This window comes from Bison bison, unplaced genomic scaffold, assembly GCF_000754665.1.
Source record: "Bison bison bison isolate TAMUID 2011002044 unplaced genomic scaffold, Bison_UMD1.0 scf7180017860443, whole genome shotgun sequence".
Classification (NCBI taxonomy): Eukaryota; Metazoa; Chordata; class Mammalia; order Artiodactyla; family Bovidae; genus Bison; species Bison bison.
Genome location: NW_011491015.1, coordinates 3,725,336 through 3,752,165, shown reverse-complemented (window position 1 = coordinate 3,752,165; position 26,830 = coordinate 3,725,336). Strand labels below are relative to the sequence as shown.

General features: G+C 45.6%; 1 protein-coding gene across 2 annotated transcripts in view; it reads right to left on the bottom strand.

The window, feature by feature from the left end:
- The window catches only part of AGBL1 (ATP/GTP binding protein-like 1), a 920,262-nt gene that overhangs the window by 749,147 nt on the left and 144,285 nt on the right, over positions 1 to 26,830 (bottom strand). For both annotated transcript variants that reach the window (XM_010832175.1, XM_010832176.1), the window contains one exon: positions 8,018 to 8,226. In XM_010832175.1, coding sequence (XP_010830477.1) covers positions 8,018 to 8,226 — 209 coding nt within the window. The remainder of the gene's footprint in view (positions 1 to 8,017; positions 8,227 to 26,830) is intronic.

Below are 26,830 nucleotides of genomic sequence, written 5' to 3'. Positions count from 1 at the left end.
TCCTCTGTCCATGGAATTCTCCAGGCCAGAATACTGAAGTGGGTAGCCTTTCCCTTCTCCAGGGGATCTTCCCAACCCAGGATCGATGCCAGGTCTCCTGCACTGCAGGTGGATCCTTTACCATCTGAGTTACCCAGGAAGCCCACTTCATCACTGGGACTGCTCAAATAGTTTCAAGTGCTTAGTGAAAGCTAGGAGGATTGGAAAAAGAGAGAACTGAATGTGGATGATAAAGAGAGGTGAGTGAGGTGGATGACTGATCAGAGGTAATGCTCTGAGTTACAGCCTTAGGAGATATGGAGCCAAGTCCAGGCCAGGAAACTTGCTCAAATCTGCCAGGACTCTGGAAGCCAGGTCTATGACTGTCATTGGTTTATTGCTGATGATGGAAACAATGCTTTACTTGGTGTGGGATGGTGCAGGTGAAAAAGCAAGTACAAGGATGGAGTCAAGTCCAAGTGTCCTATTGGATTAGGCCATGCCATGAACTGACTTTGGGTGACAGTGTCTCCAGAAACCTAGACATTAGGGATAATGTTATGTTGGGTGTCTGCTCTACTCTGGAGGAAACATTAATGAATTTGAAGGTGATCCTTGGACTGATACTATGTATAAGATAGACCACTAACGAGAACCTACTGTGAAGCTAAGGAAGCGCTGCTCAGTGCTCCAGGTGACCTAAATGAGAAGGAAACCAGAAAAGAAGGGACGTGTGTGTGTGTGTGTGGCTGACTCACTTTGCTGTACAGCAGAAAGGAACACACGATTGTAAAGGAACTATGCGCACGTGTGCTCAGTCATGTCCAACTCTTTGCGACCTCATGGACTGTAACCAGCCAGGCTCCTCCATCCATGGTGTTTTCTGGGCAAGAACCCTGGAGTGGGTTGCCATTTCCTACTCCAAATGCAACCATATTCCAATAAAAATTAATTTAAAAGAACAAAGATAATCCTTGAGTCCAAGGTATTGTAACAGAAATGCCTAGATCTTTCACCAACATTTTCCTAGTATTAATGCATCATGACCAAGACCCAGGTGAGGCAAGAAGGGGCTCAGGACACAAAATTTAAGCAGGCATACACCCTCCGGCTCCTGCAAATGCAGGGTAGCCACTTGTGTTGTGTAACATCAAATGATAAGACTCCAAGATATCGGATCTCTGTGGACAAATATCTCAGAATTGTGGCAAAGGTGACATCTATAGGCACACTCTTCCTGTAACTCTGAGTCATCCACCTGCTACTTGAAAAAGACGATGAAATACAAGACTGCTTAAAATATTCAACTCACATTTAATATCACTGAGTCAGCTGCGGGGTGATAAATATCCTACTTTCATAATACGTAAGTGAAATAGAGGATAGCACACAGCTCAGATCAGAGCAAGGCCATCTGAATCCAAGTCCTTGACTGCACCCCGATGTTCACTGCAGCACTGTTTACAACAGCCAAGACATGGAGGCAACCTAAATGTCCATCGACAGAGGAAGGGATAAGAAGCTGCGGTGCGTGTACACAGTGGAGCACTTCTCAGCCATAAAAAGAATGAAATGATGCCACTTACAGCCACATGGATGGACCTAGAGAGTGCCATACTGAGTGAAGTAAGTCAGACAGAGAAGGAGAAATATTGTATGACATCCCTTAAATGTGGAATCTAAAAAGAAATGATGCAAAAGAACTTATTTACCAAACGGAGAGAGACTCACAGACTTGGAGAATGAACTTACGGTTATTGGCCAAAGTTGTGGGGAAGGGATAGTTAGGGAGTTTGGGAAGATCATGTATACACTGCTATATTCAAAATGGATAACCAAAAAGGATCTATTGTATAGCACAGGGAACTCTACTCAGTGTTGTGTGCCAGCCTGAATGGGAGAGGAATTTGGGGGAGAATGGATACATGTATATGTATGGCTGAGTCCCTTTGCTATTCACCTAAAACTACCACAACATTGTTAACTGGCTATACCCTAATATAAAATAAAAAGTTTAATGTTGAAAAAAAAAAACAAATCCTGGGCTGACGAGGACTAACTGTACAACTCAGAACCCTGGTGAGTTACTATACCTCTCTTTTCAACTTCCTTATCTGTAAAGAAGAGATGCTATCAGAACCTCTCTCATAGACTGTGTCTGAATTAAATGAGTTATATGTAAGATGAGTGCCTAATAGTAAACACTCAGTAAGTGAGCTAGGAGGATGCCAGGAGGCATCATTAGGATCATAAAATCTCATAAGAATCTGAAAAGATCTTAGGAGACCACGGCTAACTCACGGCGGAGTCCTAGAAACAATTCTTGCAATAACAAAATGAGATGTTCTAGTGGAAGAGGTGCTCAAGGAAGAAACAGTCCTGGATGTAAGCTCCAGATCTGCTTCTTACTGGGCTTCCATGGTGGTTCAGTGGTAAGGAATCTGCCTGCAATGCAGGAGATGCAGGTTCCATCCCTGGGTTGGGAAGATCCCCTGGAGAAGGAGATGGCAACCCACTCCAGTATTCTTTCCTGTTGGAAATTCCATGGACAGAGGAGCCTGGTGGGCTATAGTTCATGGGGTTACAAGCAGACTGAGTGACAAGTGCTTCTCACCAGCCAAAGCCATCAGCATCTCCTGCCTCAACTCTCATGGTCTGACTTCTCCCCTTGCCCTGCTAACTCCTCCTCCTCTCATGCCCTGGGATACTCCTCTCCAGTGGCAGCCAGCATGATCCTTGACAAGTTGAAATCTGCTTTGCAAATAATCATCTCTACCATGTGGGCGTGAGCATTAAGTCCCTTCAGTTGTGTCTGACTCTTTGCAATCTCATGGACTGTAACCCACTAGGCTCCTCTGTTCATCTGATGCGAACGGACGATTCATTGGAAAAGTCCCTGATGCTATGAAAGATTGAGGGCAGAAGGAGAAGAGAGGCTCAGAGGATGAGATAGCTGGATGGCATCACCTATGCAATGAACATGAACTTGGGAAATCTCCAGGAGATGGTGAGGGACAGGGAGGTGTGGCATGCTGCAGTCCAGGGAGTAGCAAACAGTCGGACATGACTTGGCAACTGAACAACAACAACAATATTCCATTGTAAACATGCACCACATCTTCTTTATCCATTTCCCTCTTGATGGACATTTAGGTTGCTTCCATGTCCTGGCTATTGTAGGTAGTGCTGCAACTTTTAAAAAGACTATCATGGCTTACTCTGTGGTTCTCAAAGTGAGGGTTCCAGATCAGCAACATTAACATCCCCTGAATACTTATGAGAAATGCAAAATCTTGTACCTTAGCTCAGATCTAATGATGAGAAACTCTGGGAGTGGAGTCCAGTTATCTGCATGTAAATGAGCGCTCTGGGTGATTATGACACATAATTAAGCTTCCAAACAACCATTCGTAGCAAAGTTTTAGGTCTCAGAAGCTGTTCTGGCTCCAGAGACTGAATGGCCCCTTTATCTGATTATCTCATACAAGTTTATTCCATCTGCAATTACCCATTTCTCAAAATTGGTAACTATCTCAAATTATTTCAGGGCATCCTAGCAGGGGTTCTTTTTTAACCTTACATGCAAACTGTCAGGATTCTTTGTCCTTCCTCATGCAGAGCTCCAGCAAGATCCCAGTATGTTACACACAGCCTCACTGCATTATGGACAATGTGATCCTCTGAACATTTAAAGGATGCTCAGAGAATCTGTGCAAGGATGCAGGACCCAAGAAACAAAGAGGTGGGGTTATTGAGAGAGAAACATGGCAAGCAGCGACCTCAGCAGCAAAGTGAAGAACACTACGATGAGCAGGAGCTGTGGGAAGGACTCAAAAACAGTTCTTTCTCAGTCGCTTTCACGCCTAGTAGACTTGTAATGACACCACAAACACCAATAAAAATGGTACAGGACAGCGGTTCTCCAAGTGTGATCCCCAGTCCAGAAGCAGCAGCATCACTTAGGAACTTGTTAAAAACACAAATTCTAGGCTCCATAGCAGACCTACTGAATCAGAAACTCTGAGGATAGGGACCTTGCCACCATGTAGCAGCTTTGATCACACTCATTTTGGAGAATTGAGTGCTTCTGTCCAATGCACTCAATTCTGGTGCATTGGACAGAAGCTTGGACTCTTAAGTAAGACCGTGATATATACACTAACATGCACAAAACAGATAGCTAGTGGGAAGTTAATGTGTAGCACAAGGAGCTCATCTCAGTCTCTGTGATGACCTAGGGGGTGGGATGGGAAGGGTGGGAGGGAGGCTCAAGAGAGAGGGGAAAACTAACACAACATTGTACAGCAATTATAAGCCAATTAAAAAAAGATCATCAGTTTCAAATCCTTTAGGTAGGTAGTGTTAGTCGCTCAGTCATGTCCAAGTCTTTATGATCCCATGTACTGCAGCCCATCAGGCTCCTCTGTCCATGGAATTCTCCAGGCAAGAATACCGGAGTGGGTTAATGTTCCTTTCTCCGGGGGATCTTCCCGACCCAGGGATCGAACGCGGGTCTCCCACATTGCAGACAGATTCTGTACTATCTGAGCCACCAAATCCTTTAAAAATATTGAAATCAGAAAGTCTGCATAAGCTGCTATGCCAGTCTTGGGCTATAGTAAGCATTCAACACAAATTTCCTCCGCGACCCCCGCCTCCCGCCTCTTCCATCTCTTCCTTCATTTTCTTCTTCTTCCTCTTCTTCTCCTGCATTTTCAGTGTTATTACCATTAGCTGCAGCAGCAGCAGCATAATATGCAATAGTGGCCAGAATGACATCCCCAGATCCAAGGTTCCCAGGCTGGCCGTCCTGCAGCTCCCGTGCCGTCTCTGGCAGGAGAGGGGAGAGGATAGATGTGAAGCCCCACCTCCAGCGCAGCTGCGACAGCATCTGTGCTCAGAGCCCAGAGTCCAGGTGCTGGGAGGCCTGCAGGCAAGAGAAACCTGGCCACCAAATGCAGAGTCTGCCTTCTCACATCCTGCTTCAGTCCCAACAGTAATTGGAAGCTGGGAGCTCACTGTAAATTTGCTTAATTGAGCAGTTGAGGTCTTTATCGACCTGCTGAGGAACTGCTTCTAGAAGCCTGCTTCTAGGCTCACAGCTGCTTTTATGTCTGGGCTTCACTTCGAATCTTCTCCACCCTCTCTGTGTCAAAGACCTGTACCTCTGGGATCAACATCTTCTGTCTTTTCTGCTCTTTTGTTTTTTTTTTTTAAAAAAAAAAAAAAACACAGATCTGAGAAACAGTCAAAAATGCAGAGGGCAGGGGCAGAGGAGCTGGCTGCAGCACACGAGCCAGAGTAGGGGGCTGTGAAAGATCAGCATAGCAGGGGGCAGTTTCACAGGGCTGGGAGAAATTCGAGATTTGGGGAACACAAGCTTACAAAGTATGGTGCAACTTGGAAAAATTCAGAGCATTTCCTCATCCAGAGGGACAGAATGGAAAAGGTAGCTATTTCATGACCGAGAAACTCTGAAAACTGTAATGATGGAGAGAAACCCAGAGGTGATAGCAGACAAAAAAATTAGATATTGGCTTGCAGTGCAATATTATGTTATTGTTTAGAGGGGAAAAGCTTTTTTAAAATGGTTAGAGTCTACAGATAGCATGATTGGAAAACGGCACTCTGGTTGACTGCTTCATTACCCCAGATGTACTCAGGTGGAGAGAAATTGGAAGGTGTCCAGAGAGAAGCAATGAGACAGATGAAGGGAGTACAGAGACTAATATGAAGATATTAAGCATTGTTTGGGCTTCCCTGGTAGCTTAGCTGGTAAAGAATCTGCCTGCAACACAGGAGAACCTGGGTTTGATTCCTGGGTTGGGAAGATCCACTGGAGAAGGGATAGGCTACTCACTCCAGTATTTATGGGGTTCCCTGGTGGCTCAGCTGGTAAAGAATCCGCCTGCAATGCGGGAGACCTGGGTTTGATCCCTGGGTTGGGAAGATCCCCTGGAGAAGGGAACAGCTACCCACTCCAGTGTTCTGGCCTAGAGCAATTCCATGGACTGCAAAGAGTTTGACACCACTGAGCGACTTTCATTTTCACTTTTCAAGCATTGTTTAGTCGCTAAGTCATGTCAGACTCTTTTGTGACACCATGGAGTGTGGCCTGCCAGACTCCTCTGCCCATAGAATTGCCCAGGCAAAAATACTGGAGCAGGTTGTCATTTCCTACTCCAGGGAATCGTCCAGATACAGGGATTGAACCCCATTTCTCCTGCATTGGCAGGCAGACTCTTTACCACTGAGTCGCCAGGGAAGTCCAAATAAGAAGACAGAAAGGAACATAATGTGTGTGAAACACAGCTGCTTTGGCCCCAACAGAGGGTGGGTGAACAGATGACGGGTACCTGGGAGACACTCACATTATTCATGGAGAACGTATAGGCAGCCCTGCACGATGGTGCCTGAGTGTGTGTGTTAGTCACTCAATCCTATCCGACTCTTTGCGACCCCATGGACTGCAGGCCACCAAGGTCCTCTGTCCATGGGTTTCTCCAGGCAAGAATATTGGAGTGGGTTGAAAGTCTCTTCTCAAGGGGCTGTTTCCGACCTAGGGATCAAACTCAGGTCTCCTGCATTTCAGGCAGATAGATTCTTTACCATCTGAGTCACCAGGGAAGCCCACGATGGTGCTTACATTAGCCCTAATCAAGTGAAATTAAGGAATGTGTTATTTGGTTGAAATCCAGGAAACCCTAGACACATATTCCACTGGGGCAGAGATCAGTGACAGCTTTCGTAGGTGCTACTCCCTTTGCTTGGGATGTCCTTCCTCCTAAACTTGGCATGACCGGCTCCCTCAATAATTCAAGTCTCAGCTTAGGTGTCACCCACTCAAAGACCTGATGTCTCTAAGAGAAGACCTTCTCTCTGCCCATGCAGGAGTCACTGTGGACCTGTGCCCTTCCTCTATTGATCCCACAGAGCAATATGAAATTATATTCCAGACTGAATCATTTGCTTCCTTAATGTCTGACTCTCTGCTGGAACACTTGCCCCCAAAGGTCAGGGATCTTGTCTATCACATTCACCATGAGGTCCCAATAACTAATCGCTATTCCAATAAACACTCGCCCTCATAAAGCAGTGAAGTCATGGCAGTACCCTGCTAAACGAGATGTGTCTATGTTAACTTATCCAGGCCATGTAGAAAACCTAGATTTTATCACTTTCGTCTTTTTTTTTTTTTTTAAGAAGAAGAAGGTTGAAACCCTGAGAGATGGAGTCACTGCACAGCAGTAGGCGCCAGGTCTGAGATCTGAAGCCAGGTTCTCTAGCTTTAAAATCAGCACTAACACATGTATGTGGAATCTAGAAAAATGGTACAGATGAACCTATTTGCAGGGCAGGAATAGAGAAGCAGATGTAGAGAGCGGACGTGCAGACACGGGATGGGGATGAATTGGGAGATTGGGATTGAAGCATGTGCTCTGCCATGTGTAAAAAAATCCCTCTAGATTGCTAGAGGGAATCTGCTGAATAGCACAGGGAGCTTGCCTTGGTGCTCTGTAATAATCTAGATGAATGGAATGTGGGGATGAGAGGGAGGCTCAGGAGGAAGGGGACACATGTACACATATAGCTGATTCACTGTCGTACAGCAGAAAATAACACTGTAAAGCAACTGTACCCCAGCAACAAAAAAGCAACGCTCTCGATCCCGGCTCCGCTCAGTGTGTACACACTGTGTGTGCGTGCCTGCTCAGTCACTTCAGTCGTGTCCAGTTCTGTGTGATCCTATGGACTGTAGCCTGTCGGGCTCCTCTGTCCATGGGATTCTCCAGGCAAGAACACTGGAGTGGGTTGCCACACCCTCTTCCAGGGGGTCTTCCCGACCCAGGTGTACCCAATTAATAAGTGAGTCAATCAATACATGAGTGAGTGAAGGAACGAGGATTTGAGTCCAGAACATCTGCCCAGAGCAAGAAGCAAGAAACATACTGAGATTTCCCAGCTCTGTGAAGGGTGAGTCCTAAATGACTTCCTTCACATGCCATCTAACTACAGAGGCAGTCCCCATGCAGGTTACCTGTATGGTGCTGAAAAGGATCTCCATGCCCTGAGCTGCCAGGAAGGCCTCCCTGCCCGACCGGAGCTTGGCAATATGCTTGAGGCAGAGCAGAAGCGCCCGGCGGATCGGAACGAAGGAATTGGCCGTGTCGTGGCTGTGCCAATCCTGATGCAGCCTGAGCAAACCGGGGACGTAGCTTCTGTTCACTGCCCTGCGGCTGTTAGACTCTGAAACCAATGGGAAAAGGCAACATCAATCAAAGGCTCTCCTGGCCACACCCCCCTGAGGATGTCCCAGTGTGCATGCGTGCTAATTCCTCTTAGTCATTTCAGACTCTTGGCAACCCTGTGGACTATAGCCCACCAGGCTTCTCTGTCCATGAATAGTGGTGTGAGTTGCCATATCCTCCTCTAAGAGATCTTCCCCTCCCACAAAATACTAATTAATCATAAAAGGATGATATTAATTTTCCAGTGTAGAAACTGGTATCCAGTGGCAGATATCAGCTTAATCAAGTGACCAGGGTCAATAACATAAGACAAGATGTTCTGAGAAAGACACAGCATCACTTGAGTATCCGTACTATGATATTCCTGAACCAAAATGCATAACCTGAACGTAACCACGAGGAAAATCAGCAAACCAAAGATGAGGGATATGCTGTAAATATCTGATCCATACTTTTCAAAAATGTGAAAGTAGTAAAAGGCCAAAAAAAAAAAAAAGACCAAGGAATTCAGCTAACAAAGACCAAAAAGACATGACACAGGGATATATGTATACATGTAGCAGAATAAAACTCAATATTCAATATTCAAAAAACTGAGATCATGGCATCCAGTCCCCTCACTTCATGGCAAATAGATGCGGAAACAATGGAAACAGTGATAGACTTTACTTTCTTGGGCTCCAAAATCACTGCAGATGGTGACTGCAGCCATTAAATTAAAAGACGCTTGCTCCTTGGAAGGAAAGCTATGATCAACAGACACAGCATACGTAAAAGCAGAGACATTACTTTGTCAACAAAGGTCCATCTACTTAAAGCTATGGTTTTTCCAGTAGTCATGTATGGATGTGAGAGTTGGACTATAAATAAAGCTGAGCACCGAAGAATTGATGCTTTTGAACTGTGGTGTTGCAGAAGGCTCTTGAAAGTCCCTTGGACAGCAAGGAGATCCAATCAAACAATCCTAAAGGAAATCAGTTCTGAATATTCATTGGAAGAACTGATGCTGGAGCTGAAACTCCAATACTTTGGCCACTTGATGCAAAGAACTGACTCATTGAAAAAGACCCGGGTTCTGGGAAAGATTGAAGGCGGGAGGAGAAGGGGACGACAGAGGATGAGATGGTTGGATGGCATCACCGACTTGATGGACATGAGTTTGAGCAAGCTCTGGGAGATGGTGAAGGACAGGGAAGCCTGGTGTGCTGCAGTCCATGGGTTTGCAAAGAGTTGGATGGGACTGAGTAACTGAACAACAATAGCCGATTCATATTACTGAACAGCAGAAACAAACACAATACAACACAATAGCAAAGCAACTGTACTTCAATAATTTTTTTTAAAAAGATATGGCATGTAAGTACAATATATAGTGAGAATTTAGTCCCTGGACCAAAATTATTTTTTTTCTTTCCCTGCATAAGGCATTAGTGAAGCAGTTGGTAAAGTCTGAATAAGGTGTTTAGATTAACCCAGTGCTGCTTTCCTGCTGCAGAGAAGGCAACGGCAACTCACTCCAGTACTCTTGCCTGGAAAATCCCATGGACAGAGGAGCCTGGTGGGCTGCAGTCCATGGGGTCGCTAAGAGTCAGGCACGACTGAGCGATTTCACTTTCACTTTTCACTTTCATGCATTGAAGAAGGAAATGGCAACCCACTCCAGTATTCTTGCCTGGAGAATCCCAGGGACAGAGGAGCCTAGTGGGTTGCCGTCTATGGGGTCGCACAGAGTCGGACATGACTGAAGCGACTTAGCAGCAGCAGCAGCAGCTTTCCTGCTGGCTCAATGGTAAAGAATCCACCTGCAATGCAGGAGACCTGGGTTCAATTCTGGGTCAGAAAGATGCCCTGGAGAAAGGAATGGCTACCCACTCCAGTATTGCTTTCTGGAGAATCTCATGGACAGAAGAGCCTGTTGGGAGCCCATGAGGTCACAAAGACTGAGCAACTAGCACACTTAATTACATAGTTTGTTCCCAGGTGGTTCAGTGGTAAAGAATTCACCTGCAGTGCAGGAGACCTGGGTTTGATCCCTGGTCTGGAAGATCCCCTGGAGAAGCATCCCTGGGGAAGGAGAAAGCAACCCATTCCAGTATTCTTGATGGGAAAATTGCATGGACAGAGGAGCTTGGTGGGCTATAGTCCATGGGATTGCAAAGAGTGGGGCACAACTGAGAGACTGGGCATGCACCCACACATAGTATTATGTAAATGCATATTGTTGGATTTTGATAAGCTGTGCTTAGGTAAGTGAATATTCTTGTTTTTAGGAAATCCACAATTGTGAATGTCTATAACTTATTCTCAAATAGTTCAGAAAAAGGATAATTGAGTGTGGAGGAGAGAGAAGAAGGGAAGAGAGATTCACCAGATTTCCATTCCTCTTTCTGGAATCTCAGTGGACTTCGGGTATGGTCATTTGAGCAAACTATAAGACTCAATCCAAATGGAAAGGAAAGGACCCCGAGTGAGAGACATCATGTCGGGAAGGCTGTTGTGTGTAACAGATGTGTTGTGTGTTTTCCCGAAAGAGACTGGAAGCCAGTTTACATAGTCAAGGGGCTGGCTCCATCTGGGAAAGGAATTCCTTGGAGTCAAGCCACCCAACAAGAGACTGGACTCTTATGTGGTGACGAGCATCCTGGCACCAAAAATACCCAGACAGAGGTTGGAAGTCCACCCAGCAGGGAGGTGAGGATGGGGCTTCCTTACGTCCTTCAGGGAGCTGTAATAGTAAGATCTTACAGTGCCTTTCCCCTCTTCCACACCACAACTGCAGTTTCTTTAAGTTTTTACATTGGAGTATAGAAAGTTACCAATGTTACCAATGTTATGATGGTTATAGGTACATAGCAAAGGGACTCAGCCATACATATCCACTCTCCCCCAAACTCCCCTCCCATCCAGGCTGCCACATCACACTGAGCAGAGCTCCCTGTGCTCTACAATATCACTGTATAATGGAGTTATTCAGTGGACACACTTGCTATATTTAAAACGGATATATAGCAAGGGTGTACATGTTGTTAGTTGAATGACTCTGCCTGAGAGTCTTATGGGAGGATAAGACCCCTCTGATTGATGTATGGTTTCTTCATTTTCTCAAGATATGGTCTTTTTTTATATATTACCTATTTATTTATTCATTTGGCTTCCCAGGCGGCACTAGTGGTAAAGAACCTGCCTGCCAATGCAGGAGATGGAAGAGACACAGGTTCGATCCCTGGGTTGGGAAGATCCCCTTGAGAAGGGCGTGGAAACCCACTCCAATACTCTTGCCTGGAGAATTCCATGGACAGAGAAGCCTGGAGGGCTATAGTTCGTAAGATAGCAAAGAGTAGGATCGGAGAAGGCAATGGCAACCCACTCCAGTACTCTTGCCTGGAAAATCCCATGGACAGAGGAGCCTGGTAGGCTGCAGTCCATGGGTTCTCGGAGAGTTGGACACGACTGAAGCAACTTAGCAGCAGCAGCAGCAGCAAAGATCGGGATACAACTAAAGTGACTTACATTTATTTATTTGGCGAAGTAAAGTCTTAGTAGTGGCACTTTGGAGAAGGCAATGGCACCCCACTCCAGTACTCTTGCCTGGAGAATCCCATGGATGGAGGAGCCTGGTGGGCTGCAGTCCATGGGGTCGCTAAGAGTCGGACACGACTGAGCCACTTCACTTTCACTTTTTCACTTTCATGCATTGAAGAAGGAAATGGCAACCCACTCCAGTGTTCTTGCCTGGAGAATCCCAGGGCCCGGGGAGCCTGGTGGGCTGACATCTATGGGGTCACCCAGAGTGGGACACGACTGAAGTGACTTAGCAGCAGCAGCAGCAGCAGGACTTCGGATCAATTGTTACAGCAGAAAGGCTCCGTAGTTGAGGCTTAGTTGCCCTGTAGCCTGTGGGATCTTAGTTCCTCAACCAGGGATCGAACCCGTGTCCCATGCATTGCAAGGCAGATTCTTAATCACTGAACCACCAGGGAAGTCTCCTCAAGATACAGTTTAAATTCTCTTTGAAGAAACAAAGGGGGAAGAACGGTCTAAGAGACTTCTCTCAACAGCACACATACTCCAGTTTTCATGTTAAACTCCTCACCCTACAGGGCCGGCGGACAACCAACTACCTGTGGATTAGTGTGGACCTTAGTAGATGGGTAGAATCCTCTCTGGATTCTGGTTCTCTCTGCTCTTGTCAACTAGGTGCCCTGTATAACTCTAACCAGCTGACTCTCAGGCACAATGGCCCATATCGTGCAGCTCTGCACTCTGACACTACATTTCTGAATTATCCATACTGTTCACACTGGTTTATAGACAATCAATGCTTTTGGCTGAGTGTGAGAGGGAGAGATCCCTTGTGCTGTAATTGGATAAGCAAAGTTTCAGCCCCGAGTCAGATTTTTCCCTAAGACCATGTAAATGCCCATGAGTGAAAAAAAATGACATGGAAATTGTGTTTTATTCCAGAAGGGTTTTCTCATAATGTTAATAGAATTCTCCTTTTATCCTGCTTGTTTGTCAAATTCTAAACTGTCAGGCTTGACTGAGCCCCACTGAGATTTTTTGACCCATTTGTGCAGTTGCTTTCTTTCTTTTTTTTTTTTTTTTTTCACTTTTCACAACATTTCATTTAGCCATGACCCTGAACTGAGAGCGATGAGCTTTATTCACTCTGTGATATATTTGTGGTGGACGGTTTAAATCACCTTCATTACCTCCTTTAATAAATTATTCTTTTGTATCAAAAATATTTCTCATCTCGGCTGGTCGTGGCCACAGAGCACTGGAGTTTCTTTGCTGCCTAAATGAGGTTCCAGCCTAGCCAATATCTGATGTTTAAAAGAAATTGAGGATTAAGTAGGAGGCATTAAAGGAAAGTATTGCCTGCTAAAAAGATGACAGAATGGCAAAAAGCAGTGCACAGAGGCCCCGTGGGCAGCGAGAGGTTAAGCATTTTTGTCTTTCATCTATTTTAAAAGTATGAGACTAACAATGTGTTATCTTCATGACCTTCATCTCCAGTTTTGTGGGAAGGGCGAGGGAGATACGGGGTGGGGGGGGGGAATCTTTAATTGTCTGCGAGAAAAATCCTTTATCAAATCCCGATGATTTTATTCATGGTTTCCTGCTAATCTTCAGCAAGCTGTCCTGTTTACTAACATCGAAAACCGCTACACCTCTCCCCCACCCTCTACCCTAAATCAGTCAGTCTTTCTCTGGGGATGGTCCGGAGCTTTGCAAAAGTCAATATGCATCTCAAACCCGACAAGAGGAGGGTCATCAAGCTGAACCAATGCAGAGAGGACCCAAAGAATGAAATGAGGGTGGCTGGGATCAGCAGTTTCCAGGAGCTCCAGAAGGTTTGGGGGGAAGACTGTGCTTCTCCTGGGGAGGCCAGATAGCAAGGAGAAGATGTGGGCTTTCATAAGCTGTTTTGGGTGAGCTCAGGGTTTGGGGGTGGGCAGGTAAGGACCCCCCACCCCCCCTTAAAACTGACAAGGTGCACTTTAGCCTGTTTACATAAATGGCTTCCTCCTAAGATTTTCTTGGGGAAAAAAGTTCCTGTTCTGTATTTTTTTTTTTTAATTTCTGAAATGGATTGGTTTATCTTAAGCTGATTGGAGGATGGAGTGGAGTGGGCAGAGAGGACTTCTGAGAACCTTTAATTTAACAGTTCATCCTCAAATCCTAGGGCGTCCCTGGTGGCTCAGAGGTAAAAAATCTGCCTACCAACACAGGAGATGTGGGCTCGATCCCCTGAGTCAGGAAGATCCACCGAAGGAGGGAATGGCAATCCACTCCAGTATTCGTGCCTGGAGAATCCCCAGACAAGACCAAGGAGCCTGGCAGACTACAATCCATGGGGTCACAAAGAGTCAGACACAATTGAGCAACAGAGCACCCCAACTCCTACTTCATCCAAAGGTGTTATGTCCTGTCTCCATCAGCCCCTCCTTGGAGGCCTCCAGCTGAAAGTCTTCTCTGGCCAGTTTTCCTGTGGCAAGCCCACATCCTGGTCCCCACCTCCCGTTAACTCTCTTAAGTTTTACTATTTCTACCTACCTCTCCAGGTTTTATCCCCCTGATGTCTTATTTGTAGCTAATTCTCAGTCTAAAATGTGGTCTCACAATCTTATTTTTGCTCCTCATTTCTTCATAGAAGTTCAAATGTTTTCTTTAGTACAGACCCCAACGATGCAGCAGATTTTTATACTCAGGAAAAAAAACAAACAAACGAAAAACGAAGGGAATATGCCAAGATATCCATAGTACTTATGAGGGAGGAAGATATTGATGATTCAATTTGCTGTGGATTTTTTAGCCTCAATTTATACTTCTCTGTAGTTTTTATTCTCCACGTCATCTACAATGAACCTTAACGAGAGGAAAAAGATAGGTTACGCTTTGACAGGAAGTCCATAGACTATATGCCACGTCATAAATGTTTGTGGGCAGGACAGGCAGTCCCCAGGTTGCCATAGCAACCAATGCACCTTTCTGGTCTTACCCCATCCCTTTCAAAAGTGAATTATCTACCTCACCCCTGAAGGTATTTGAGATCATGATCATCTCTATAAGGATGTTTGTCTTTTAACAAGAAAGCTCAGAAACCTTTAAGACTCAAAACCTGGATTTCTCATGGGGAATTTCTATGCCAGGACAGGCTGGTAGAGAAGTAAGTGCCTGATGAGCCAGATTATTATACCTGCAAGCAGCCCAGCACTCTGCTACTGTTATTTGGCAAAACCAGAGATTTCCATGGATGCTCTTTGTTCACCGTGTCTGAGAATTTTATTACCCCTTTAGGGAGAAGTGATGACTCGAAGTGGAGGAAAGGTGGGAACCTGCAGTAGAAGAATGAGCTGCACGCTTTCACAGCCACAGCTCTAGGAATGAGACACATGAATCAGTGCAGAACTCCAAACCCACCTTAACCATCATCGTATGCTCCTCACTGCCTCAGTGGGCAGACCCTTCAGCTTTCTTTATGGATTCCATGCACAAGGCCATGACCTCCACTGCTTTCTAACTTTGTGACCTTGAGCATGTTACTTGACAGCTCTCATCACTAAGACTAAAAAAAAAAAAAAAAAAAACCAAAGATCTCCTCCTTGAGAATTGTTGAGAAAATTAAATGAGGTAATATATATAAAGTAGATAGCTCAATGCCTGGAATGTAATAAGCACTCAGTGGGCTAAATTGCTTCAGTCGTGTCCGATTCTTTGCAACCCTGTGGACTGTAGCCTGCAAGGTTCCTCTGTCCATGGGATTCTCCAGGCAAGAATACTGGAGTGGGTTGCCATGCCTTCTTCCAGAGGATCTTCCTGACCCAGGGATCCAACCCAGGTCTCCTGCATTGCAAATGGGTTCTTTACCATCTGAGCCCACCAGGGAAGCCCATAATCATGATAAGCATTACCTATTTAAAATTCCAATACTTTGCTCCACCTGAGGTGAAGAGCCGACTCATTGGAAAAGACCCCAATGCTGGGAAAGAGTGAAGGCAGGAGGAGAAGGGGACGATAGAGGATGAGATGGTTGGATGGCATCACCAACTCAAAAGACATGAGTTTGAGCAAGCTCCAGGAGATGGTGAAGGGCAGGGAAGCCTGGCGTGCTGCAGTCCGTGGGGTCACAAAGAGTTGGACACAACTGAGCAACTGAACTACAACAACAATTTATTATTTCAACTGGCCCTCTGTAATTTTGGACAGCAAACTGTCAAATGCGCAGGACATGAACACATTCCTTTGGATGGCCTCATGCAAGAATAGGAGCACCAGGGTTACATAGCTGCTGATCTGCATTTTGACTGTACCAGCTGCATAACCTTGGGTAAGTTGCTAAGCCACTCTGGACTACATTTCCATTATCTGCAAATATTAAAGCAAGATAAAAAGGAAACAATGACAGCATCAACCTTACACGTCCATTATAAAGAATGAATACACAGTGCAGCCCCTGGAACCACGTATGTGCTCAATAAAAGCTCAAGAGGATGTGCTCGAACAAAAACCCTTTCCGCATATGGATTCCATTCAAACTTCACATACATTTCACCAGTGAGAATAGGCCAAGCAAAAGTTTCAAAAGAAGTAAAATTGATAACCAGAGTCCTTCAATCCCCATGTAATGTAATTGACTTCTCACCCCAAATGACCATCCCTTTTACATAGCTGCCTTAGACACCCCAAAAGACATGCTGAGGATCACTTCCCAGTGTTATCCCAGGACCCCTTACAGACAATGTCCATAATGTAGACCTTAAGGAACTATAAGTAGTTCCCTCTCTGGAAAAATTTACCCCAGTTGGGTCCCATTACTAAAGCTTTTTTAGAGGCCTGGTTAGTGTTGTGAGATCTTCTTGACTGATAATGGTTAACTGTTTAATAACTCATCCTTGCTTTTGATATGCACATATATGAGTAAGAATATATATCAGGATTCCAGGCCCCCACCATTCTTGAGAACAGAAATCATGTTCAACCATACAGCATACTAGGACATCACGCTCGCAAGAAATTCTTGCCTAGGAAGACTAAATAGATTTATTAAACAGCTTGATTTCCTTTTGTTTCAGGAACTTCATGGAAATTCATTCATATGAACTATTGGCAATTCAGCTAGCCCTTTTCAGGAAAGTGGTCCTCTTCTCAGAAGAGAAGACCACTCGCTGGGCTCATCAAACAAACCTTCCTCCCCAAGGTTTGCTTCCAAACCCTCTCGTCCCTGGATCCCCCAGACCAGAGCAATTACATCACAAACACTGCCTGATCTTCATCAAGACCCCATATGGAAAGATCTAGTTGGAGCCACAGAACTCACACTGTGTAATATCTCACCCTAGATCTCCCCCTTTCGAGATATTACTACAACCCAAGATAATGGTGACCTTAACTACAGCCAACAGATGCTTTTAGCGGTCTTTTCATGGAGTCCATTTAGAAGATGTTTCTGGACAAAGCAGGCTTTTACCAAGCCTTCTAAGTCCTGTACATGAACAAAAGCTGCCTCTTTGCCACTTTAACACCAGTTAAAATTACTGAGTATTTATTTACTGACTGTTTCCTCTGTGCTCAGCATTGGGCTAATCAGCCTACATGATCATCTCATTTGTCTCATGAAAATGCTTGAAGATAAGCATTATTTGCCTCCTCTTACAAATGAAGACACAGAGGCTGAGAGAAGTTAAATAACTTATTTAAGTCCTGAGAGCTTGTAAATGGCATATGGAGAATTCAAATGGAATCCCCCATCTGCCTCCAAAGCTGACAACCCACATTGTTATCCCCAAAGCTCTGATGCTGGTTTGCAGAGATTACACTGCTTTGCATTCAGATAAAGACCCTTCATGGTTACCAGGAGAAGCAGCTTCCTGCAGAAGGTTTCTGAATGGCCAAAGGAGATAAAGTCAGCAGAACACCTGAGGTGCTTGAGGGGCGTGGCTACCTGCCAAATCTAACCTGGCTCAGCCCCTCCACCCAATCACCCTCCAGCATCTTCTCTGCTACCTCCCAGGCCCCTAAATTGTGATGAGAGTTGATTTTTTTTTTCAAACTGGAGTATAATTGCTTTGGGCTTCCCAGGTGGCGCAAGTGGTAAGAACCTGCCTGCCAATGCAGAAGACATTAGAGATGGGGGTTCCATCCCTGGGTTGGGAAGATCCCCTGGAGGAGGGCATGGCAACTCACTCTAGTATTCTTGCCTGGAGAATCCCATGGACAAAGAAGCTTGTCAGGCTACAGTTCATAGGGTCACAAAGAATCAGACACGACTGCAGCAACTTAGCGCACACACACACACACAACTGCTTTACAATGTTGTGTTAGTTTATGCTGTACAACAATGTGAATCAGCTACAGGTATGTATATATCCCCTCGCTCTTGAACCTCCCTCCTACACCTCCATCCCACCCCCTAAGGTCATCACAGAGCATCGAGCTGAGCTCCCTGTGCTATACAGCAGCTTCCCACTAGCCATCTGTTTTAAACATGGGAATATACAGATGTCAGCGCTGCTCTCTCAGTTCATCCCACTCTCCCCGCCAACTCCCCGTGCCCCCGTGCCCACATGCCTGTTCTCTGTGTCTGCATCTTTATTCCTGCCCTGGAAAAAGGCCCATCAGTACCATTTTTCTAGATTCCCTATGTGTGTGTTAATATATGATGTTTGTTTCTCTCTCTCTGACATACTTCAGAGAGCTGATTTTTTATAGGAAACTCAAGGTTTGTGCATTCAATGTGCTAAGTCACTTCAGTCATGTCCGTCTCCATGTGACCCTATGGACTGTAGCCCCCCAGACTCCTCTGTCCATGGGATTCTCCAGGCAAGAATTCTGCAGCATGTTGTCATTGCTTTCCTCCAGGGGATCTTCCTGACCAAGGTATGGAACTTGGGTCTCCAGCATTGCAGGCAGATTCTTTAGCATATGAGCCACCAGGGAAGCCCAAGAAGGTTTAAGGAGCCAAACAAACAGCCGATGGTTCTTGGGGTCACTGCAGGGGATGTTCAAGAGCCGTCCTGACACCTAGCAGTGATGCCCTGAGGCCAACCCCTATGTCAGGCCCAGGAGGTGAGTGTAGGGCTTCTGAGGAAAGGAGGGGTCAGCTTTCAGCCTCCGCTGGTAGCTGCATAGACGCTCCCCACAAAGGAGAAGCTATGATATATGTATTGAAACACAACTAATCTTAATGCCAGAAGTAATGGAAATTATACTCCATTATCTTTAGCTCAAATAAGAATAATGATATTGAATTAGCTTGCAGGTATTTTCTTTTTATCTTTGTAAAATAGATACATTTCAGTAAACCTGGCTGTAAATTTGGATTTTAAGCAAATCTTGTTTTCCCATTGACTGCCTTTTGAAAATTAAAGATGCTTTTCCTAAGCTTCAGTGAGAGTGGCTGAAAAGGGTAAGAAAACATCCTTCATAGTATTGTTTTAAATCTAGACTCACTCACTGTTGGTTAGGTTGTTTTGTTTGTTTTTATCACCAACTCCTTCTAATGCCTTTCCATAGATACATTCCCAAGCTGGAGAACTTTTTCCACTCTTGAGAAAGCCTCAGAAGTGATATCTGCCTCTTCCTGCACACACCCAGTGCTTCCTCTGGCCCATCAAGCATGCCACGTCCCAGTGTCAGGATGCACTGCCTCGGAGGAAGGGACGACTAGTAAGGACATACTCCAGACCCGAAACTGCCCCACCACTTCCCTGAACTCCATATGATGAAGCCATCTCATCTTGTACTTTATCAATTCTCAGACATTTTTCTTTTTCACATTTTAAGCTGTTCCAAATTTAAGGTGCTTCTAACTAACGATGGTATTTCAATGGCAACTGGCAGCTTTCTTTTTCTCTCAGTGGCATGTACACATGGTGCTTCTTATAATCAATGACATCTTCGATTTGAGGAAGCAGGATTAATTCTTCAGTATCTAGTTTGAAAATTTTCTAAAAGGAGCTGGTTCCCAGCAAGCGGTGATCACATGAGGGCTTTGCTCAGCAAATGCAAATAAGCGGAGACAACTTGTCCCGAAAGCCAGACCTTGCTGTGACGAGGCAGGCAGTAAATCATCAGCTAGAACCATATTCCTACCCCCTAAACCCCAGACACCACTCCTCATTCATTCAACAAACACTGCTAACAACTGCTGTGTGCCAGTATGTGCCGGACACCACCGTAGGCCTTGGTGATATCTCAGCAGGAAATGAGATGGACCAAGTCTCTGTTCTAAGGGGTTTCTATTCCCTTGGGGGAGATTCAAATGGGCAAGAGCTGTGCTGTGCTTACTCACTCAGTCGTGTCCGACTCTTTGTGACCCCATGGACTGTAGCCCGCCAGGTTCCTCTGTCCATGGGTTCTCCCGCCAAGGATACTGGAGTGGGTTGCCATGCCCTCCTCCAGGGGATCTTCCCAACCCAGGTATTAAACCCAGGTCTCCCACATTGCAGGTGGATTCTTTACTGTCTGAGCCACCAGGGAAACCCAAGAATACTAGAGTGGGTAAGCCTATCCTTTCTCCAGCGGATCTTCCTCACCCAGGAATCAAGTCAGGGTCTCCTGCATTGCATACAGATTCTTTACCAGCTGAGTTACCAGGGAAGCCCTCAAATAGGCATACACAGACACAGATTAGGTAAATTCAGATAATGACGGTGAAAATTAAATAATGAGGAAATTCCCTGGATGGTCCAGTTGCTAAGACTTCCCACTCCTAATGCAGGAGGTCTGGGTTTGGTCCCTGGTCAGGGAACTAGATCCCATAAGCTGCAATTAAGAGTTCACATGCCCCAAAGAATATTGAGGATCCTGCATGCTGCAACTAAGACCCAGCATAGTCAAAAAAATTAAAATTAAAAAAATAATAATAAAATAATGATTCTAGAGGGACTGGGTAGGGTAGCTATTATAGATCAGTGGTCGGGGCAGCCCTTTGAGGGGGACATTAGCGCTGAGACCGGAATGTAGGAAGGAGTCAGGATGCAGACATCCAAGAACAGAAAATTCTAGTAATCTTGAGATCAGAGCAAGTGGCTAAGCCCAAATTTGGTGAGTGCAAATAACAAAAAGCCTAGAAGCTAAAGGCAGGTGAACAGAGTGAGGGGAGGGCAATAGGAGATGACTGAAAAGAAGGGCGGGTGTCAGAGGGCGGGGCCCCCACCTCTTGACATTCCTCACAGGGGGTTGTGCAAGTTCAGGTCAGGGGAGGGACGGATATGTCAGGTAGATTTTCTCACTCTCTTTTCTATTATTTATTTTTGACATCTCTGCAAGAAAGCCCTTAGGAATGAACATCTTTGTCCAGACCTAAAATTTCCCAGGAGTTTTCCTATCCATCCAGAGTTTTCTTCTGAATTTCGATTCTTATTACCTGCTAAGTCCTAAGACAAACCACTATCTCTTCTGGGTCGTTGTTAGTAACCTTCCTCCTAGTTTCATTTTGCCATTTCCATGTTCAGCTCATCAGAAGCTGACACTTAAAGAAGAAAGCCAGAATTATACCTGGAAGGAGAAACACAGAGCACTCGCCTTTCTCCGTCAATGGATGCAGGAGACACCTGTCTGCCGTGGCCTTGCCAGTGTCCAATCAGAGTGAAAACAAGCACTGTGGGCTGCAAGAAAAGAAATCTGCACGGCAGCGCAAAGGTCACATGCAAATTGGTTCACGCAGCATCATGCCTCCATGCCTCCACATGCGCAGAAGACAACAGCTAGGAGCTGAGTCTCCCTGCTCCTGGCGTGCCACCCTTTGGCCTGATGACACCCAATAGCACAGTGCTGTAAAATCCCACAGCATGCCTGAGCCTCCTGTGTCCTCTTTTAAACTCTACCCTATCGCCTGTAAATTACAGATGTGAGAATTGGGCCATATGGAAGGCTGAGCATGGAAGAATTGATGCTTTTGAACTGTGGTGCTGGAGAAGACTCTTGAGAGTCCCTTGGACTGCAAGCAGATCACATCAGTCCATCCTAAAAGAAATCAACCCTGAATGTTCATTGGAAGGACTGATGCTGAAGTTGAAGCTGCAGTACTCTGGCCACCTGATGTGAACAGATGACTCATTTGAAAACCCCCTGATGCTGGGAAATATTGAGGGCAGGAGGAGAAGGGGACGACATAGGATGAGATGGTTGGATGGCATCACTGACTCGATGGACATGAGTTTGAGCAAACTCCAGGAGATGGTGAAGGACAGAAGAGCCTGGCGTGCTACAGTCCCTGGGGTCACAAAGAGTCCAACACAACTGTGACTGAACAACTATCATCTGTCACCTGTAATCCTTCCAGTCCCCTCTCCTACCACCTGGAAGGTGCCAGCAGCAGCCTTCTCCTTGGCCCCATGCTTCCTTCTCCCTGCCACTGCTCAACACATCTTACTAAAATGCAAACTCAGATGCTCTCATCCTCTGCCAGAACAATGTAACAGCTCAGGGAAATCCGGAAGGTCTGTGAATGCCAACAGGGTCCTGATGTTCTCTGGGTCTCCTTGAATGGATAGGAGAGGTTGCCAGGCTGTGCACCCCTGGAACTCAGGGGTGTGTGTTAGTCCCTCAGTCGTGCCCAACTCTTTGCGACCCCATGGACTGGAGCCCACCTGGATACTCTGTCCACGGGATTCTCCAGGCAAGAATACCGGAGTGGGTTACCATTCCCTTCTGCAGGGGATCTCCCCAACCCAGAGATCAAACCCAGGTCTCCCACATTGCAGGCAGATTCTTTACTGTTTGAGTTACCTGGGAAGCCCCAGAATTAAGGGGAGGGGCTGAGAAGGAGGCTGAGTGGGGCCTCTGACCCCCACTTCTACCAGGGCAGCTCTGCTGTCAGCTGTTTACATGCAATAGTTCTGCCAAGGTATTTAAAACAGTTTTATTTCATTTTTTTTAAAGATTTTTTCTTTGATGTGGACCATCTTTAAAGTCTTTGTTGAATTTGTGATGAGGTTACTTCGACTTTATGTTTTCTGGGGTTTTTTTTGTTTTTATTTTTTTGTTTTTTTGTGGTTTTTTTTGGCACTGACACATGTGGGATCTTAGCCCCCTGACTGGGGATCAAACCCTCACCCCCTGCACTGAAGGGCAAAGTCTTAACCACTGGACCACCAGGGAAGTCCCTAAAACAGTTTTATTTCTTTAAAAGACTTGACCTCCTCTGGGAGTGAAACAGAGGGATGGATTTCAGTCCCAGTGTACCGAGGGCACATCACACAATCTTAGGCAAATCAGCAATCCTCTTTCAACCTCAATGCTTTGTCTATAGAACAGTTTTCCAGCCTCCACTATTGATATTTGGGTCTGGAGAAGACCATAATGCTGGGAAAGATTGAAGGCAGAAGGAGAAGAGGGAGACAGAGAATGAGGTGGTTGGATGGCATCAACAATTCAATGGACTTGAACTTGGGCAAATTCTGGGAGATAGTGAGACCTGGCATGCTGCAGTCCATGGGGTCCCAAACAGTTGGGCATGACTTGGTGACTGAACAACAACATTATGTCTTGGGGTAGGGTGGGGGAGAGCTGCCCTGTGCGTTGCAGGATGTTTAGAAGCATCCCAATCTCTACTCACGTGATGCCAGAAACACCCCCACTCCCTGCAGATGCAACAACTAAAAATGTCTCCAGACCTTATTATTAATAAATGTTCCCTTGGGACAAATCACTCACTTTGAGAGCTGCTGCTCTAGAAGACTTAAATATTTACCTGTCTTGCAGGACTACAGTAAGCATTAAATGAGATAATATATGAAAAAGTGCTTGGCAAACTGCTCTTATTAGACGTCTGTAGGAAGCAGCTGACTTACAACCTGACAAATGCAAATAATTGTACACTCAGTCCTGAATGTGATGAGAAAGATACCGTGCACGTTCAGAGCCCTGAGATGTTTATCTTTTTGTCTATCTCTTTAAATCTTTGTGATACTTTATCTCTGTCAATCCATAGCCAGTCATTCATTATGTCAGGGTGACACGAATTCTAAAATCCAGAATATTTAGAGCTCAGCAATCCTGGATGTCAACCCCTGCTTCCCCAGAATGAAAATAAAGTATGTTTAAGGGCATGTGGATCAACTCAGAAGGCCTGTTCTTCTGTGTTCATCTATTTACTTACTTCTTTTATTGGAAAAATCAAAAAGCTTACAGAAGGAAGACAGACAGTAAAAACAACTCTGTATCATTCAGCACTGAGGCAGATGCTGGGAGACGGGATGACATTTCAACAGGAGTTATGCTCATGTGTGACCCATTTCTGAAACTCAGTATTCCTCAAGTGGTACTGATAATAAAATGAGAGTTGATCTTTATAGAGACAGACTAAGATCTAGCACTATGCTCCCACGATGAGCACATCAACTTGCTTGTTGTTGTTATTTTTTAGTCGCTAAGTCGTGTTTGATTCTTTGCAACCCTGTGGGCTGTAGCCTTCCAGGTTCCTGTGTCCATGGGATGCTCTAGACAAGAATATTGGAGTGGGTTGCCATGCCTTCCTCCAGGGCAGCTTCCCAATCCAGGGATTAAACCAGAGTTTCCTGCATTGCCGGCAGATTCTTTACCACTGAGCCACGAGGGAAGCCCACCACTTTGTTTAAATCTTACTAATTATCCTTGGAGGGTATCATCTTCCCTGCTTTACCAGTGGGGAAATTGTAGCACAGAATCTTGACGGAACCCACCCAGCATGGCCACGATTTGAGTTCAGTCTGTTGAGAGCCAGCATTGATACCATCGTACAAACACTCTTCTCCATCGTGTTTCATCCTTCTAGCAAGTAAGAGGTTTGAGCTTTCAGCAAACACAGGCTACCTTCACACATGACCCTGAGCCTCCCTGAATACATTTGCAGTGTTGTCAAAGCAACATCACGGCTCAAATCTACAGTCAGATAATCAGGCAGAGGGAAAGCACTAGAGGGAAAAGCAGGTCTTTAATGCTGGAGAAAAGGATCATCTGAAAACACAGCCAGCCTCCTTCTCGGGTGTGAGAGCCAGAATGGTTGCAGTCTTATTAAAACAATATATTCTGCAGACAACAGTTTTATGTCAAGCAGAGAAAATACATGACCACAGTCCACAGTTCTGTTATACCCCGTGTGGGTACCTGGAACACCCTGGCCACCTCGGGAAGGTGGTTTACCATCCTGCCCATACTAACAGGGCTTCCCAGGTGAGGCTAGAAGTAAAGAGTCCTCCTGCCAATGCAGGAGATGCAAGAGATGCAGGTTCAATCCCTAGATCAGGAAGATCCCCTTTAAGAGGGCATGGAAACCCACTCTAGAACTCCAATGCACAGAGGAGCCTGGCAGGCGACAGTCCATGGGGCCACGATAGTCGGACACGATTGAAGCGACTTAGCACACACCATACTAACAGTCTAAATTCCAATGAAAGCTGACCCTCCTCACTTAATTAGGTTAAGTTTAATTGCTTCATTAGTCCTCTTAGTCCCAAGAGCCTCAAAAGTTACTTGACTAGGGCTAAGGATGAAGATAACAATTTTGCATCTCTCGGCCAAACTGGAGGAGCTCTTCCTTAGGACCAGCACACAGTAAAAACGAGCGTAGTTTTCCAACCCTCCTAAAGGATTCATCTGTCCAACTTTAAATTATAATCCCTGACAATATACTGAGTTCTGAAAGTGCCTCATGAGAATATTTACTTCGGAGGTTCACAAGCTTCATTCCTTCAAACCCTAAGGGACATCCATGGAAGCTTCTCAGTGTCAGTCAAACGGGCCAGAGAAAGGAGAGGGGACAAGGGCGAGGTCAGGCTGTGATTCACTGGGCTCTCCCACCTCTGCTCCTGTTTCATCTGCTTTAGATGTGTCTTCTCCTCAGAAGAGGGCTTCCCAGGTGGTGCAATGGTGAAGAATCCGTCTGCCAATGCAGGAGATGCAGGAGACGTGAGTTTGATCCCTGGGTTGGGAAGTTCCCCTGGAGACGGGCATGGCTACCCACTCCAGTATTCTTGCCTAGAGCATCCCACGGACAGAGGAGCCTGGCGGGCTGCAGTCCACAGGGTCGCAGGGAGCCAGACGCGACTGAGCACACAGCAGGCATGCTCCTCAAAAGACTTCCTTTAAAAAAAAATTGTTTCTTCTACTAAAGCACTCTTAAACCACTCAATCTGTATAACCCTCCCTTTTCCAGAAAATGAAACTGAGTCACATAAAATGACAAAGAACTGATTAAAGGTCATCTGCCCATCAGCCAAGTCCAGGTTTCCTTGGCTCCAAGTGGGAAGCGGGAATCATCCTTGAAATAGGAAGATTTTCTGCTTTGAAGGAAGGCACAACTAAGTTCAAATCTTAGTTCTCCACTCACTACTTATGGGATCTTGGGGGAAAGCATTAACCTCTCCTAAGGACAACTTCCTCATATGTAAACTGGAAATATAAAATATGCGACAAGGGCCAGTGCTCTGTAATTAATAGTTACGATCATTATTCATTGAAGGTATTCTAACAATAATTTCCTTCCCACTGCCCACCTTCCTGCCCCCTTCCTCGAAGGCTGGCAGTGAACAGCTCATGAAACATATTATCAAATGGGATGTGGGATGCCTGTGAACCGCGGGAAGGCAGGTGGACATCTTCCTTAAGCGAGTAAGATACAGGAAAATACAGGTTATCACGGGGGTTCAAGGGAGATGGGGGAAGTAAGTTGCAGAATTTGCTGCCCTTGACCAGAGGCATCCCTCAAAAGAGCTGCTCGAGATGCCAGATGCCCCCGCCCGCAGTACATCTTTCTCAGTCACGCTGACCTCACCTCGAGAGCAACAAATTCCCGCAGCTTTTCCAACCCCAGGTTCCGCTCACCCTGCCTTCTTTCTCCCAGCTCCCTTAAATGATGGCTGAGCAAATGCCTCCGAGACCATCTTCAGCTAATTTCCTTCAAGACATGCAAGCTGCTAACGCTGGGAAGCACAGATAGTGTGGAATAGCAAATATGGCCAAAATTAGATTAAAATAACCTCCTGATAAACAAATTACTCACTGAAAATAAATATTGGACTAGCGCGACCGAGATAACTAAAAGAACAGCACCACCACATGGCAGAAAGAGGAACTACAGGAGCTGCCTTTTGTGGCCAGCGCCGATCAGCTAG